Source organism: Elgaria multicarinata, chromosome 17, assembly GCF_023053635.1.
Source record: "Elgaria multicarinata webbii isolate HBS135686 ecotype San Diego chromosome 17, rElgMul1.1.pri, whole genome shotgun sequence".
In the NCBI taxonomy this organism is placed as follows: Eukaryota; Metazoa; Chordata; class Lepidosauria; order Squamata; family Anguidae; genus Elgaria; species Elgaria multicarinata.
Window position 1 is genome coordinate 20,099,211 of NC_086187.1, and position 18,699 is coordinate 20,117,909.

Consider the following 18,699-nt stretch of genomic DNA (forward strand, 5'->3'; position numbering starts at 1 on the left):
TTGTATACCTTTTTTAATGTTCACTGTTTTTAACTTTTGTAAACTGCCCAGAGAGCTTCGGCTATGGGGTGGTATATAAATTTAATAAATAATTTCTTTTAGATAGAAATATACTGAGGAAGCAGCTTTTGTGAAGCTTTCATGCCCAGACACCCCTGGAGGCAGTTCTTACTGGAGGCCACCAACTGAATGGCTTTATAGGGTAAGGACGCTGGTGGCACTACAAGCTGATTTCCCAGAGGAAATGTGTATGGTTCAAAAGTGTCAAAGAAGTACCCAACAAGGATTTCATCGTTTAATTCACTAGTCACACCCATTTTATCTCAACTTGAAAATAAACTCATTTTGCATGCAGATAAGTATTGTTTAGTACTTTGTAAGTGGAAGAAGTACTACACAAAGTTAGCAACTTCTAGCATACTTTACACGTGCACAACTTCTCCATGGTAAATAAGAACTATCAGAAACTAGGTGCCTTTGAATTAAATTTCTAATAAAACGTAAGGTTATTAGAATCCTTTTTTTAAATAACACACAACAACCTTGGTTTGTTTCTCATTAATTTTGTCACATTTTTCATACTACAAAACGAAATGGACAATTGAGGAAGATTTAAAGTTATTTTTATTTCTTGTTTAATCCTAATTTCCTTTTTAATGGGGTCTCAAGGCCATCGTTTCCTTTTGGAGGAAAACTGGAGAGGAGCAATCCCTGTGGGAGACAAAATGCCTTCCTGGACACCAATCACTGAAGAGTGTCATCACGCGGGGGAAAGTCGTGTTTCCTTTACCATCGCTTCTCTGCCTCTGCTTTTGTCCATTTGTTTACTTCCTCTTTCCTCTCTTTCTGCCTGGAGGGGGAAGAGGAGGTAAACAAAGACCGTGTGACCCATGCAGGGGCCGCTTTCATCTCGCCGCTTTTCCTGCACACAGCAGATCGTGGCACATTCCATTTTTTAAAAAAGACACATTAAAAGGGGTCTATTTTGCAATGGAAAAACAAGCAGAAGGAACAGGAGGCTCGTGGGAGGCCGACATCATCTAAAGGACATGTGCACATCCGTAAGTGGGCACTAGCAAGCGTGCAGTAAAACGCTCATCTTATGAACCTCACTGGCTCCCTTCAGTCTCTTTTTCCAGACAATATTGTAGCATGGGCAAACTGGGAAGAAGCCAATGGGGAGAAGCTCCCGGCGTACAAATTTACTAGTCAGGGCAGTTCACTAATTAAGTAATTTATTGGGATACTTAGAAAAAGGAGGGGGAGGTTCAGAACAGATAGGAGAAAACAAAATCAATACATTTTTCTATCTTACCTAAATACTTGGATAAGCTAGGCAGGTGTTCTTGATTTAAAGGTCACTTAAATAGAAATGTCAAATAGAAAACAGTTGACAACAACTCCTAAGGGAAAGGAAAGGAAAGGAACATCTCGTGCAAGCACTGAGTCATTAATGACTCTTGGAGGGACACCAGCTTTCGCTGACGTTTTCATGGCAGGCCTTATAGCGGGGTGGTTTGCCGTTGCCTTCCCCAGCCGTTATTACCTTTCCCCCAGCTAACTGTCGGGAGGATGGAAGGCTGAGTCGACTTGAGCCGGCTGCTGAAACCAGCTTCTGCTGGGATCGAACTCAGGCCGTGGGGAGAGTTTCAGCTGCAGAAACTGCTGCTTTACCGCTCTGCGCCACACAAGGCTCTTCCTAAGGGAAAAAGGTTCTATTTTTTAATGTTGACACTTGCAGGGAGGAAATAGGATTAGGCAAACCAATCATCTTCTAGCAAGCAGAGATCCCGTGGATTCAATAAAAGTGGATAATCCAGAAATTGCTTCTGGGATAGATGTTAGGTAAATATAGCAAAGTACCCAAGATTTAGAGAACAAATACGTATGATCTCATTTATATCAATGCTTTCACCATTCTAACAGGATCATAGGAACTGGGGTGGAGCAGGGAGAGAAAGTGGGGATTTTTTCTATTTCTGGGGAGGAAGTTTCAGCCACCTATGTCATGCAAAACAGTTCATCTGTGGCTATCCTTGCCATGCATATTTCATACCTATTATCTTCGCAAAACTAGACTAGTTTCTCTGGAGCCAGAAAGGCAGTCTAAAATTAAGCCAGCTAAATAGTCAAAATGGGTTTTTAAAGAAACCAGTCTTATAAACTGCAATAGAAATAAAATAAGCCAATTGCTATAATAAAATGCCTGGAACTACAGATAACAGTAGGAAGATTCTCATCTGGAAACTGAATGAATTAGGTAGTCAACAGCCACCACAGAGGAATTAACACATTAAATGTTACATAGGCTTACCATTAACAGCTTTTTCATAGTTTTTCCCCAGGTTTATTAAATTCCGCAGCCCAGGATTGAATTGTTCCATAACATTCTGGTGAACAACAAAATGAGAGAAATCATTAAACTCCTTCACTAAACTCACATAAAAATATAGCATTCAGTGTCTAGAATTTTTAATGACATTAAAATATAGCCTTAAACGTCTAGAGAATTTTTAAAAAATGCACGTCACTTAATTGGAGTCAAATTTCCATCTCAACTGAATGGAAAACATTGTAAAAATATATCTTGTCTTTCTACCTACAGGCCTTAAAAGTGGCTTAACATACCTTCAGATTAAAACAAAACAACCACACACACACATTGTCTGACAATTAACGCTGGTGCCTAATTTTTTCTAGCTTGTGCAGATTTGATGCCTAAAATTCTAGTGCTGAATACGAACAATCTGAAAAAAATTGAGTTGATACTAAAATCTATTAATGTAAAATTGGAAATTTTACTGATGATCAACATGGCTGTGTTTGCTTTTTATGAAAGTTGATACTGTTTTGGAAAACAATACTGCTTTTCTTTAAAATCAGATGAAGATAAAAAACTAGAGCAACCACAAAGTGAATAAAACTGAATTCTACCAGGAGATGTTCATACACAAACAATTTTTGGTAATAGTTTCACAACTCTTTGTATCATGGCCAAAAGGTTGAAGTATTCTTTTCATCTACTAGCTCCATAACCTGAACAAACCAACTACTGAATAAAACAAAAACAGGCTTTCAAACAATGATAAAACCTGAAGTACTCACTTGAAAGAAAGAAAGAAAAAAAAGAGTAAGCCACAGCAGTAGATTTCAAATACTCTGTGTGTGTATGTGTGTGTGTTTGTGTGAGAGAAATTTTATGACTGAATCTGGTTAACTGAAGAATTAACACAATTAATGGATCTCAACTTACTTGAAACCAACTTTAACATCCAAGCATTAAGTTTGCCTAGGTTTAGGGCATTTCTGTGGGAGGGAAGGGGTCTGGAGAGGCCAGGTTATACACTATCCCCAGGCCTCTCCAGCTTCCTTCCCTCCCCCTCTGCAGCATCCCAGCTAGATGGGTGAAAAAGCCCGTCTAGCTAAAAAGGAGGGTTGAAGGTGTGGCGGAGGCCACGATCGCCTCTGCCACTCTGCACTTGATGCTTGTAAGCCTCTGGGTTTGGAGGCTTATGAGCATCAAGAGCTGAAATGATAGAATTGTGCCCTTATAAAATATAAAATGTATATAATAATCAATTATTAAAACACATTTACAAAGAGCTAAAAGTAGAAGCAAAGACAAAAACACAAAATAGCCAAAACATGGGTTTATTTTCACATTTTTGAAAGACCAGAAATGTGAAACTATTATGCAGTGGAAACTGTATGGCAAAATATACCAAATGCCCTCTTAGCGACATTCGACAAGATTGCCTCAGATATAATTTAAGGCAATTCACATAACAATAGGTTAAAACTATTTACAATAAGTGCCGATGGTAAACTGACCTTTTGTCTGCATTTGCAAAAGTTAACTATTATAGGAATATTGCTTTATACCACACACGCCCTATTGATACAAGATAATTTCCAGACAATAGTATCTTTGCTCAGTTGCAGCTCTCCCTGACTACATAATACAATTTACAATCTTAAGGTTGTCAAAGAAAAAGAATAGGAGCAGCTTTATACTGCCACTTTGAATCTGTCTCAAACAATTAAGCCTGTTTTGTCATTCATTCATTTTTTACATTTCTAAACCGCTTAATAGCTGAAGCTCTCTGGGTGGTTTACAAAGACTATAACTCGTTAAAAATACATACAGACATATAAACAGACAGTACACATACACACACACCAAATATTTAAAGAAAACAATAATTTAAATAATCAACGCTAAGAAAAACCCAGGACATAATTAAAACCTCATTATATGCTGGCAAATGCCTGAGAGAAGAAGGAAGGTAACCTGGCACCAAAAAATAACCAATGGTCTCATTGGGAGATAGTTCTATAATTTTTTTTGGGGGGGGGGGCACTTTTTAAAAAATAATTTTGGAATATATTATTCATATATTTAAATGTATTTGTATCCATTTTAAAATGTTTGTTTAGAGTATTATCTTGCCTTTAACTGGCTTTATTACATTAAAAAAGAAAAGAAAAAAGACACAAATAGACCGGCCACTCACCTGGTCATCTTGTATCCTCATCTCATAGTAAGAATCTCACGACCAGAAAGGCATTGGAAAAAGAATCCTTTTTATTACAATTTTAATACGATTTAGCAGGAATAATGATATAAATGACTGAACTGACTAAGTTTAATTTACTGAAGGGATGTGGGTTATGGAGCAGAATCTGGATCATCTGGGGTTAAATTAATTGAATAAGAATTGATTTGAGAGGCACGGAATGAGGTGCAGATTAAGGTAAGCATTTTGGTGATTTGGTTGGGAAATTAATTGGTTTGTCTTCTGTAAAATCCTATTAATTATTTCTAAATGTGTGTGTGTATTATAATATGCAAGGATCTATATATTATATGCAAATTGGTATATGTTCTTTCAGTAGTATATGCCCTCTTAATTGGTAATGCATGACTGGCCATCCCAGCAGCACCCACCCAATTTTTTAAAAACCTTTTCACTACTTACTGTGCTATTAGAATGTATATGGTTGTGGGCAGAGGTTGTGGGCTCTCCCACACTAGAGGCATTCAAGAGGCAGCTGGACAACCATCTGTCAGGGATGCTTTAGGGTGGACTCCTGCACTGAGCGGGGGGTTGGACTTGATGGCCTTGTAGGCCCCTTCCAACTCTGCTATTCTATGATTCCTATGGCTAGATGCCTCCAATTGGACTCTCCTGTTTTTAAGTATATGGGAAAGAAATAGAGACACACTTCCCCCTCTCCTGGATACACATTTCAGATGTAAACGCTTGTCAGACCAAATAATTTCAGGTGATTTTATCCCTTCTTTATTTTCTTGATATTAAAGGACGTGTGCCCTGCAATTGGTTTTCAACAGGTCAGAATCAGCTAACCTTCATAGCACAGGTAAGGCCTTAATTTATTCCTTATTCCCTTTTGCTTTTTGAGTGGTTACTTAAAGTTGGCATCTGTTGCCAAGTTATGATTAGGCCGTTTGAAAGATATGTCTTTAGATACTGTTGTTAAATTGTATTTTTCCTAATGAAGGTCAGGCTACAGCAAATTTTAAATGGATCAAGGCTCAACCATGGGTCCCAACGTATTTCAGATAGTAAGCCATGGTCGTCTTCAACTTATCTAATTTTTACCAGTTTGTTCTCAAAGTACCAATTTAAATACTTTGAGGGGGAAAGCCAAAAGAATAAAGATGCTATTTGTCTCTCATTTGCTGGCTTTTTAAAAATTAATCTACATAGTAATTTTTAACATTATGAAAGCTCAGCTTAGTGGCACACATACTTCTAACCCTTCCGTCTTGTTTATTTCTTCAGCCAGCATGGCTTAAAAGTTATTCCAAAGACCTTGCAGCATCTTGTTGGTCGTTTAGGACAAGCACAGACAGGTTGGGATGGTGAAATTCTGAGGTGCACAGTTTTAAAATCAATGGACTAATTCTTTCCTCCTCTTATAAAGGAATGCGTAGGTAAAAGCTTTATCTCCATGACTAAGGAGGATCAAAGGTGTCAAATCACTGCAAGCAAGTTTGCTACTGCTTCAAGTACTGAGCACTGTGCAAAAATCAGGCAGGTAAGTATGAACCAGAGGGCAGAGCCTTGTGTTTTCACTTTTGCTTTGGATTAATAAATATTATATATATACAAACACATACATGCTTGTTATAAAAGGCAGTTATAAACAGTCCTCCTATTATAAAACAGTTTTCACTTTCCAAATGACACCAGTTATAGAAACGCATTCCCGTAAATGTTTGTCATTGATCTTTAAGACATGGCACAACTTCTGAGAATACAATAGGTCAGCATGTATTGACACAGATTAGCAATGCATATTGTCCTTGTCTTCAGTTCCTGAAGCTTAAAATGGAACTTTAGCTAAACTGCCCAATTACTGGCTTTCAAAGAAATTTGCAGCAATGTCATTTGGCATATTGCTTACATTGTTTTTATATAAAACTTAACAAAAATATTCATTTTAATATTAAATAGTATCCAATAAGCAGCCTGTCCACTAAACATATGTTCCAGAGAATCTGCCTGCAGAAACCGTATACAATTATGTGATAGTAAGTTGATGTACTCCAATGTGTGCCAGTCACTTTTTTGCTGACAAAGCAGGGCATATGAATCCTGGAAATCATGAGCACTTGCATATGTGAAAAAATATGTTCCCAAAATGAAATTAGTTGGTTTAGGGCACACGTGAGTTTTTGAAGACCGCCCCCCTGACACCATCAAAAGTATATATTCATGTCAAAATATACAATCTCCGTAAATTTTGTGAACCGCCCAGGGAGCTTCAGCTGTTGGGCGGTATAAAAATGCATTAAATAATAATAATGATAATAATAACTTATAAAACTATAATACAATGTAAGTTAACAGCACGTAGTTTACCTGTTGCATTACTACAAGTCTATGTACAAAATTATGCTAATATCTAACAGTTTTCTTTCTTAATATCTAACAATTTTCTTTCTTGCTTACATGTGCCACTGGAGTATTCTTATAATAACCGTCTCAACTAAAAATATTTAGGGTGTTCATTTAATAGCATTAAATAAAATATACCTGTGGCTTAGACCTCTCGGGAAACCTAAGCCGGTAGGATTCACATTCTTCTGTTAAGCTTTCTTATCGTTATGTAAGTATATTCAAGAATGTCATGGAAAGTGTATCAATACATTCTGATGAGAATCCAATAAACACATTCTACATTAGGTAAACAGGCACTGCGATGGGTGTGGAGCAGGAATCATAAGGTTAAGAGCAAACAAAACTTATTTCCTTTTAGAATTCTCCTAAATCCTTTTTTATACCTGGGATTTGAGGATTTTACTCATACTATTGATTTTGCAAGCAACATGACTAATAGCAATTGGTTCCCCCAAACAAGGAGAGGAGCACACAACTCCACTCCTGCTCTGCCTCATGCCGAAAACACTCCAGTTCTTTCTACCTGTCCCACACTCACCACCTCCTGTGTTAATGAGGAAAGTAAAAGTAGCTTATCCAAGACAAGATAGTAGGTCTGTGACAGAAAGTCCTTGAATGCAATCAGTCCAAGGCTTACTCATAATTCCAACCACAGTTCCAGGTTCTGGGATCCCTAGGCAGTCTGCCATTGGTGCCTCCCCCATGCCAACTGCACCAGTCCAGGGTCTGCTGGCCCTCTGGCCCTGTGGCAACCCTGCTGCTGCAGCTGCCAGCCTCTATCACCCTCCCCAGCCCTCTAAGCAAACAAGCTTACCCAGTGGCAGCACTGCTATGGGTCAGGAGACAAGTGGCTGCTTGACTCCCACCACTTGGTTAGCCTGCTTGTGAGTATGAGGCTGGCTGCTGGGTTGGGGAGGTGGGGGACAGGTAAGGCATCGGCCCTGGTGGTCCCTGCTGACTACAAGAGCCCTAGCAAATGCCCCATTATGCAAGGTACTGACACCAGGCTTGGCTAATTCCCTTATACAAATTGGGAGCTAATGTTGAGAGAAAAAGTTTTTGTCTAGACCTGTGTCTCTCTAGCTGCCCTATGAAATGCCTATACCAAAAGAGGACTCCCATGCAGTTGTGTAGAAAGGAACAGAACAGAGGTGAAAATAAACATTTCGTCTTAGGAAAGTGCTCCAACCACTTGGTGTTATACATGGTGAGTACATGTATAGGTATTTGAGGTACAACAGTTACAATAAAATTCACACATATACCGTATTTCTTCGATTGTAAGACGCCATTGATTGTAAGACGCACACTAATTTCAGTACCACCAACAGGAAAAAAAACCCTAAGACACAACCACGATTCTAAGACGCACCCCATTTTTAGAGATGTTTATATGGGGAAAAAAGTGCGTCTTAGAAACGAAGAAATAGGGTATACCCTTTTTTTCCAAATTGCTTGCTCTTTTACTTCATTGTAAAGTTTGCTTTAAGGTTTATATTGCAATCCACAATTCCTTCCCTTTTTAGCCACCCTAAATTTAGTTTCGCATAGTATTGATTCTGTCCTGACAATAAAGTAGATGCAAACAGTAAGTAATGTAACAAACACTGATTCCATAGAAGTTGGTCCAGTACAAGGTATCATCTTACATGCTTCACTGCACGAAACTCAATATTGTGCCAAATAATTCTGTCCTTCTCTAAAAGCTCCTTTAAATCTCTTCGTGTTTTTGCTGAGACTGAGTTGGGGTACTTCCCAAAGCTGACTACCCATGATCACAAGACTAAAAGGTGCAAGGACACGATAGAAAGCTCTATGTGCAAAGAGACTGGTCTTACAAGACTGCAAATCCAAATACTGATTTGTTTTATAATTCAGAGATTTGGTTACAATGTACTGGGTGCCTCAGAATCCACCCCCTCCCACCAGCGATGGATCTCAGAATTTTAACACATTGTTGAAGGCCAGCTTTAATCTTAAAATAATGGCCACATTCAGACAATCACAGCTGGGGAAGAAGCCATCATGGCTGCTCCCCATGAGAGCTGCATGTGTGGCTGCCATTTGCACTATTCCCCACGCTTTAGGGTGGGTTGTCCAAACCCACTGCACAGCATCGGGAGGGAGGGGGGACATCGTAGCCATGCTAGAATCTCTACTGCATGTTGTAGGTTGATAACCCCCCTACCCCCACCCTGCCATGCACCATGGCTTCTTCCCCTACTGTGATCATCTAAACCCAGTCATTATATTCCTGTAGGTCTCAAACCTGGTACAGATTACTTGAGAGTCTAGGATAGTAAAGATTTGGGTCTTATTTATTTATTACATTTCTATACCGCCCAATAGTTGAAGCTTCCTGGGCATTTCCCAGTGCATAGTCTAAGAACCCATGATGGGTTTGTCCTCCTCATTAGCAACCGTTTCTGACTACTTCAACAGTTGGCATTTGTGCGGATATTCAGGAAATGCAAGGGTGATTAAGCAGATGTTATGTTTTAGAGGACTGTGGCCCTACCCTTTCTACATAGAAGAATTTTTGTTCACTTCACACGGTATGTAACTGTAAGCTGTGCCTTTTGTGTGCAATCACATCTTGACTTCTACAGACTGACAATTTAAGACTCTTTCACCAAATTAGATGCCTTCAAAGCCTTTAACCTTTAGCTTATATCTTAAGAGTTTATGGCCGAAACCAATACAATTTTGTGTCATTGTTGCCCAATACATCAAATAGACAAATGTGACCAGAATTTAGGGGCAATTCCCTCAATCACACACATCTGTCGCACACAAGGAATATGATCAATTGATGGTCAAATTTTTAGTAATATTTGTGAAGGAGGGCAACCAGGATGATCAGGGGTCTGGAAACAAAGCCCTATGAAGAGAGACTGAAACAACTGGGCATGTTTAGCCTGGAGAAGAGAAGATGGAGGGGAGACATGATAGCACTCTTCAAATACTTAAAAGGTTGTCACACAGAGGAGGGCCAGGATCTCTTCTCGATCCTCCCAGAGTGCAGGACACGGGATAACGGGCTCAAGTTACAGGAAGCCAGATTCTGGCTGGTCATCAGGAAAAACTTCCTGACTGTTAGAGCAGTAGGACAATGAAACCAGTTACCTAGGGAGGTTGTGAGCTCTCCCACGCTAGAGGCATTCAAGAGGCAGCTGGACAACCATCTGTCAGGGATGCTTTAAGGTGGAATCCTGCAATGAGCAGGGGGTTGGACTCAATGGCCTTGTAGGCTCCTTCCAACTCTACTATTCTATGATTCTGTGAAAATATTTTACATCAGTGGAAATCATTCTGCAAAGACCTTCCCTATCACAATGTTAAGAGCAGTATATATTCTAAATACCCCTTAGCAACATCTTCCTGCACTCTTCCTTTTTTGTTCAACTTCCAGCCTGAGGAAGAATTCTGTAAAACTCAAAGCCATACTCACTACTTTGCAACTGTAGTAATAAATTACACTGCTATTACTGTTTGGATGCCAATGAGTAAACACATCAGCTGTTTTATAATCTCCTATCAGACTCAATAAAATGTTAATGAAAGAAAAGGAAGTTCAAGAGATTTGGTCATTGTTCTTCATGCGTTTTGGAACTAGCTTCAACAATGAAGGGTAGACATCCCAGCCAACCCATAACTATTACAGTTTGCGTCTGCTCCATCCTTATTATTATTATTATTTATATAGCACCATCAATGCACATGGTGCTGTACAGAGTAAAACAGTAAATAGCAAGACCCTGCCACATAGGCTTACATTCTAATAAAATCATAGTAAAGCAATAAGGAGGGGAAGAGAATGGAAACAGGCACTGGGTAGGGTAAACAGGAACAGGGTAGGGTAAAACTAACAGTATAACAGTATAACTAACAGTCTAAAGTCTGAGCAAGATAGAAATAGGAGGGGAAGTGGAAGTGGGGTGTTCTTGTATAAAATAATATAGTCATTAATAGCCTTTATTTTTTAATTATAGTTTTTGTGTAACTTCAGTTATGTAATCAGTTTGTAGCAGAGGTCAGCTAAGCTCATGTGGAGCCCAAATGACTCTTCAGAGCCATATGTGGATCTACATATGGTTGCAAGATCCAGCTTCAAAGGGTGAACCTTGTATAACTCAAGTTCTGTAGAAAGATTCAGCTGAGCACTACATAAATTCATACAAGCATGATGCTAAAATTAGTCATGCTTTCAGGTGGTTTGCACCCCAGTCCTAAAACCCAACGGTTTTACAAATCCACCCTAGGGATCTTGACGCCCCCCCCCCCCCCGCAACATGTCTACAAGACAAATGCTGTGGATAACAACTGTATTTCTACATGACATTTGGAACTTTATGTATTATCCTGGTGTTTCTTTGCATGACTCACATGGTTTTGACTGAAGATTGAATTCTGTCAACAACTCAGGGATAAAGTAAATCCATAAAGTGAGCCCATATGCTCCGGAAGTACTGACAGAGCAAGCTATGTTGTACAGACATAAACCGTAGGCAGTTGTAAGAAGGTGAAGAAAAGCACTTTTTTGTGGTCTGGGAGGAACAAGAATTCCTGTTCCTCCCACCTGGACTGCCATATATTATTATCTATCAACTGAAGGAAGGGGGCTCAACGGCCAGAGGAGGTGGTGAGACTTTACTTAAAAGAAGGCGTAACTAGGGTGCAAGATGGAAGACAAGAGAGCATACTGCAGTGATTAGAGCGACCACAGGCTTCACACTGTAAAATGCATGCCATGTTCCCAAACCTTAATAAGAATACTTAGCCTAATCAGTCATTCAAGTTCATTTTAGGAACAAGCTAGAAGACTCAGCATGGTGCAGAATAGACTTTGAAAGAATGCTTAACTTTACAAAAGCAAATTATGAAATAACCCAGTGTTGGAAAAAGGTACATGAAATATGGCTTTTGAGTAAGATGGCCTTACTCATTTGTGGATTATCCTGCCATGTTTTAATGTGGTTATATGATCATATAAGCATGCATGCCATAGCAGGTTAACAATTCAGGCATACTTCATTGTGATTAAAGGCCTGTGTCATGGAAAAAGGCATGGCTTTATAAGGTCATATATATATGGCATGACTTTATAATGTCAGTACACACACACAATAGCAAACACCAAAATTATTATTATTTTTATTTATTTATATAGCACCATCAATGTACATGGTGCTGTACAGATAACATATTTTCATTTGTACCAAAGCAAGACAGAATTAGAAACCATTTTAAGCGGCTATAGTATTATGTGTACTACACACTCTTCCCGACTGATCACACACCTTAGAATCACACAATAGATTTGGGTAGTAAACAAATTTGTCATGCTACAAAGGATCTCTATAGCTTTCAAATAGCATATGGCAGGATTGTTTCAATTTTCTTTAGACCGAGGAAGTGCAGAAACGGACTATTCCTAGCTTATTTTTTGAGAAGGAAAATAAGCCAAGTGCTCTGGAAAGTTGGATGCAACATCAATATAAAAGGCTCTGTGTGTGTGTATTCCAGCTGTCAGACAACTCAGCTATACAGCTTCTGTTTTTTGTTTTTGTTTTTACTTTGGAGGGGGGATATGTCCCCCTTTCCTGGCGTAGGAAGCTGGGTTAAGTCACTCCCAGTCTCTCCTCCTGGCATATATAGCTGTGCAACAAAAAATAAAGTATATTTGCAAATAGCAACAAAGGTATGATACAATGAGAGGCCACTCCAATTTTGACTTTAGCAAAACATTGCCAAAATTATTTTAATATGTGGATTAGGCAATTGTTACTTAGACAGCTGAATATTCATACTGGTGGTGATCTGAGGGACAGTGGGTAATTCATATTATTGAAACCCTGTAATGTATTTTTAATATTGCTACATGTCCTTTATTGTCAATGGTTATGTCATTATTTTGTTATGGCTTATGATCAAAACAAATAAACTTAATCATAATCGTACACTGCTGTGCATGACAAGTCAGTACACAAGAGGTAGTTTGCCATGAATCCCTTTCCCACTCTCTCATTTAATAGTTGGGAGTACCCTTCCTGTCCATGGAGAGATACACAATAGCAATACAGTGTTGCTTTTTGTCTTAAAATTACAGGTAGCTGACATTCTAGTACAACATACATGCGTTTCCCATTTGTGGGATATTCAGGGCGTCATCAGATAAGCATTTTATTGCACTCTCATTACTGGGCACTCATGGATTTTTGCGGGTCCTATTCACAACGTCATCTGCAACCTGCATGCCTCCCACCCCTTCTAGCCTCCTTCGCGTGACAAAAAAGAACCAATTATTTTTGAGGTGGAACTTGCCGCTATCTCCTGCTGTGTGCAGGAGAAGCAGCGTGATCAAAAAGGCCTATTGAATGGGCCACGTGCAGGTTGTTTACTTCCTCTTTTGAAAAAGGAAGAAATGAGGGACAAAAGCATGAGTGGAGAAGAAACGGTAAGGGAACGCGATTTCCCCCTGTGTGATGACACTGTCAATCTGCTGGCATCTTCAGTTCTCAAATAAATATTATACTGAAGCAGTATCTCCTTGTTCAGGAGCCATGGATACAGGTGTGCATTGACGGTCTTCTCATTGTCTTATTCCCTCAGGGTTCCCCCACAGAATGGCATTGCAAATGCTAGGAAGACTTCCCAACTGTTCTATATTCTTGATAGGTATATGAATAGCCATTTGGTACAACATCCAGGCAGCCCTGTATTGGGAACGTTACTTTGACCCATTCCATTTATTTATTTTTTGAGCATCCTTACCATTCTACATCCTGGAATTCCCTCTGTATAAACGTATTCATTATTTGACCGGTACCCTGCCTGTAATATAGTGCTGCTCACCTATCATTTCACCAATGTATTATAAGCACCCCTAATGCCCTATACCAAAGAGGTACTTGACAGAGTAGGACCCTGTGTTATTAAAAGGTACGCCAATACTGGCAAGTTACTTATAATTGAATACAGATCCATATTTTCCTACCTTTGTCAGTGATCCCTGTAACAGACAGTTTCTCTCTTCCCTTCATCAGGTCAATGCCTAGATAGTGTGAACCCTTTAGGCAGGGTACATTAGACTGTATTACTCTCTCAAATATACAACTCCAGAATGCCATCCAACTTTGACTTCTGTTCTGAACAGACTGAGAATAAAGAACCTTGAATAAAGAACTCCTTATATTCCTTCTTCCACCTCCACATCTGGCACTCTCATACAGCAAAATGAAATGGATTAGAATCACTACCTTCTTTTAGAAGGAAGCACTGAAAACCCCCCACATTTTATCCACATGATCTTAATGGGCACCAAATTTGCATTAAGTGATCTTAAGTATGTGCTCTTTAACTCAGTTTTAACTTCTATCATCTGATTCTTGAGTATGTGACCTTCCACTCTGTTAACTTCCACCTACTCTGTTAACTTCCACTGTCTTATTCTCTAGTCTCTACTATGAATTAGAACCCCCCCCTCCTTAAAACCCACAGATACACAACCAATCCATCATTGTGCCAGTTTGATTGCAGGGGTTTCAGGATCAGAACAGAAATTATTTCAGCAGCCACAGGTAAAGCACTTCCCCCCTCCAAGTGAGTGCTCCGGGCATGCCCCATCACATATAAACACACCTACCATGTGAGTCAGCCCTTTTCACATTTAAAGTCAATGCACCAAGCATCGTATTGAAAGGGGGCAGCTGACTCACACATCCCGGGAGGAGTTATAACTCATGAAGTGATACCATACTCTGCATGCAGAAGGTTTTGGGGTTTAATTCCTGGCATTGCCGGGTAGAAGGATCCCAAGTAGCCTGTCCCTGCTTCTTACGTCCATATGTGCATTTGTACATGATGGCGCATACCTGGAACACTCATATGGATAAAAATGGATGTTGAAGTAGGATCATAGAACAGGGAGTGACCTCAAAGATCAACCACTAGCTGGTGCAGGAAACCCCCTACTACAGCAAAGTCACATCTGCTTCAGCCTTTCAAGCGTGCTTGCAAGGTAGTAGTTCCTCAGAAGTGCTCCTTAGCAAGTATCTACCTCAAAGAGCCAGTGGGAGATTCTCAGTATTATCATCCTCATCATCGATATTTCTATACTGCTTCTCATTTGCACAAATCCCAAAGTGGTTTACAAAAGAATACAATTCATTATATTGCATGAATATAGTGGCAAAAAGGGCAGCCTTGTGTGGTTAGTGCATTTATAGGGCAGGTGTGGAACACTCACAGCACACTCTTCTGATCCTGAAACCCCACTAGGGTGTTCACTGGTGCTTACTCCCAGGTAAGTGTGCCCAGAACTTCAGCCGATGTTGATTAAAGGAGGGCCATCAAGTCCAACCCCATGTTCAATGCAGTAATCCACTATTATTACCATCACTAATATTATTCATTGGGGTAAGCTCAGGCATGCTTACTCTCAGGTAAGCATGCACAGAATTTCAGGCTACGCTGATTGAAGATTGAAAGGAAAGAGGAAACCTGGGTTCAAATCCCCACCCACATGAAGTTCACTTCACTTAAGTCTGGGGCAATCGCACATTGGCTGAGTTCGGACCACAGACTAATCAATTGAGGGGGGGGGGATAGGAACAGAATGGGAAACAACCATGGATTAGTGTGTCGTCCGAACTCAGACATTGTGTTTAGGGAGACACTTTCCTCCCTCTCCCCTAATCCCACAACCTGGGGTCATCCCATGAAGCTGATTGGTGGGAGATCCAGGACAAATAAAAGGAAGTACTTCTTCACACAGTGCAGAGTTAAACTTTGGAATTCACAGCCACAAGATGTAGCGACGGCCACCGATTTGGAGGGCTTTTAAAGAGGGATGGATAGATTCCTGGAATCTACTGGCTACTTCCAGAAGTACATGGCTACTTCCAGTATCAGAAGCAGTTGCCGGGGAACATGGGTGGGAGAGTGCTGTTGCACCCGCGTCCTGCTTGTGGGTCCCTGTGTGAACAGAGTGCTGGGCTAGATGGATCCTTTGGTCTGATCTAGCAGGGCTCTGCTTAAGTTCTCACTAGTATTGCTGTTAGTTATTCCTACCATTATTACTCCTCCTATTAACTACTTATTAGTAGTAGTACTATTACTCGAGTTACTACTACTGTTATTGTAGTATTGATTCCCCAATATATAATAAAGATAATATAATATGATATACACACGCGCGCGCTTCCACGCCTCACTTACTTTATAGGTGCTTTCAGTCAACTTGTTCACCTCCTCGGGAGCCCGAGACATGGTCCCGCCGCGACGAGGAGAAGGAGGCGGGAGCGGAGAAGGACGAGAGGCCGAGGCGACGGGAACGGGCTCCCCTCAAGACGGGACGGGGCTTCGGAGGCGCCTCTTGGGCCGGCGGCGTCCCTCCCAGAGGCGGGAGGCGAGAAGCCAGGGCGCGCTAAAAACTCCCTCGCAAAAACACGCCGCCGCTTTTTCTTCTTCTTCTTCCTCCACGAAAGTGAGGTAAACCGGCGGCGTTGCTGCTGTTGTAACGCGTCGTCGTCGTCTTCTTCTTCTTCTTCGCCTCAAACTGTCAAAACTTGTGGAACCGGCCAGCTCAGCGGCTCCACTCCCTGGCCCAGCCTTTCCCAAACCCGGCCCGGCAGCGCCGGGGCGGAGCCGGGCGAGGTGGGGCCGCTTGACGCGGCAGTGGCGGTGACGGGCGAGGCGGGACCCGGCGGAGCGGTGAAGAGGGAAGGTCAGCGAGGGTGGTTGGTTGGCGGGCGGGCGACTGCGGCTCGGGCCGCCTCTCACCTGAAGCCAGGGCCCGAGCGAGCCCTCGCCGTCGCCATGCCCTTACTCCGCCTCCCCCCGAGGGAAGCGGGTTTCCCGCCCTCTCCATGAAGGGGGTATAAAGGTCGCGTTCCTCGCCCGGCTTCACTAGAAAGCCGGGAAGGAAAGTTTTGAGGCAAGTAATGCCGAAGGGGCAACTTCTCAAGCAACTTCCGAAGGGCCCTTCGCCGTCGCAGTACCTCGCCCCGTTGCAATTATTTACCTGAAAACTTACCTGGGAGTGAGCCCCATTGAACGCTGTGGGACTTACCCCTAGGCGTGTATAGAATGTGTACTCAAAAGTAGACATGCACAGACTTGCACAGACTATACTCCTAGGCATGTATAGAACGACTACTCAAAAGTGGACTTGCACAGACTATACTCCTAGGCATGTATAGAATGTCTACTCAAAAGTAGACCTGCACAGGCTTGCACAGACTATACTCCTAGGCTTGTATAGAATGTCTACTCAAAAGTGGACTTGCACAGACTATACTCCTAGGCATGTATAGAATGTCTACTCAAAAGTAGACCTGCACAGGCTTGCACAGACTATACTCCTAGGCTTGTATAGAATGTCTACTCAAAAGTGGACTTGCACAAACTATACTCCTAGGCTTGTATAGAATGTCTACTCAAAAGTAGACATGCATAGGCTTGCACAGACTATACTCCTAGGCTTGTATAGAATGTCTACTCAAAAGTAGACATGCACAGGCTTGGATTCTCTTCGCATAGCTATTCCCCACCACCAGATGTATTGGGTTGCAACTCCCAGCATCCCCCAACCAAATATGCTAGGAGTTGTAGTCCCAACACATCTGGAAAGCACCAGATTGGGAAAGGCTATACGAGGAGAATCCAAACCTGTGCTCAAAAGTAAAATTCCTTGAGTGCAGCTTCGTGGATGTCTACTCAGGTGTAAACCCCCTTGAGTGGGCTGCAGGTTTTATTGTGCTCTCAGGGTGCATCCAACACACACCTGGTTGTAAACCCCATTGTAGTCTGACATTCTGAGAAAACTTGCATTGAATGATGCAATAAGGCTGCAGGCCTGTTCACGCTTACTTTGGAGTGAGTCCTGTTGATTTTATTTCTGCACAGGATCACACCAGAAGACTTATAACCGCCCAGGGAGCTTTGGCTGTTGGGCGGTATAAAAATGCAATAAATAAATGAAATAAAACACAAAGGCTGAGTTCGGAGGACACGCTAATCAATGGTTGTTTCCCATTCTGTTCCGATTACCCTCCCAGTTGATTAGCGTGTCGTCTGAACTCAGCAAAAGTGAGAATGCAAAAGGAAGAGGGGCTGATCAAGGGCAAGATGGATGGATGATATTCTGGAGGTGACAGACTTGACCTTGGGGGAGCTGGGGGTGGCGGCAGCCGACAGAAAGCTCTGGTGTGGGCTGGTCCATGAAGTCATGAAGAGTCGAAAGCGACTGAAAAATGAGCATTGTCACCACACTGACAACAAAGGTCCGCATGGTTAAAGCAATGGTATTCCCCATAGTAACCTATGGCTGCGAGAGCTGGACCATAAGGAAAGCTGAGCGAAGGAAGATAGATGCTTTTGAACTGTGGTGTTGGAGGAAGATTCTGAGAGTGCCTTGGACTACAAGAAGATCAAACCAGTCCATACTCCAGGAAATAAAGCCAGACTGCTCACTTGAGGGAATGGTATTAAAGGCAAAACTGAAGTACTTTGGCCACATAATGAGAAGACAGGATACCCTGGAGAAGAGGCTGATGCTAGGGAAAGTGGAAGGCAAAAGGAAGAGGGGCCGACCAAGGGCAAGATGGATGGATGATATTCTGGAGGTGACAGACTTGACCTTGGGGGAGCTAGGGGTGGTGACGACCGACAGAAAGCTCTGGCGTGGGGTGGTCCATGAAGTCACGAAGAGTCGGAAACGACTGAACGAATAAACAACAAAAATGAGCATAGAGTTGGCTTGTAAGGC

General features: G+C 41.5%; 1 protein-coding gene across 1 annotated transcript in view; it reads right to left on the bottom strand.

Moving 5' to 3' along the window:
* BAIAP2L1 (BAR/IMD domain containing adaptor protein 2 like 1) overlaps window positions 1-16,357 on the bottom strand; it is a 61,326-nt gene extending 44,969 nt beyond the window's left edge. Inside the window, exons 1-2 of the mRNA XM_063143060.1 lie at window positions 16,149-16,357; window positions 2,315-2,390 (exon numbers count right to left, since the gene is read on the bottom strand). Of these exons, the coding sequence (XP_062999130.1) occupies window positions 2,315-2,390; window positions 16,149-16,199 (127 nt within the window). The 5' untranslated portion in view covers window positions 16,200-16,357. The remainder of the gene's footprint in view (window positions 1-2,314; window positions 2,391-16,148) is intronic.
* Between the last annotated feature and the right edge of the window lie 2,342 nt (window positions 16,358-18,699).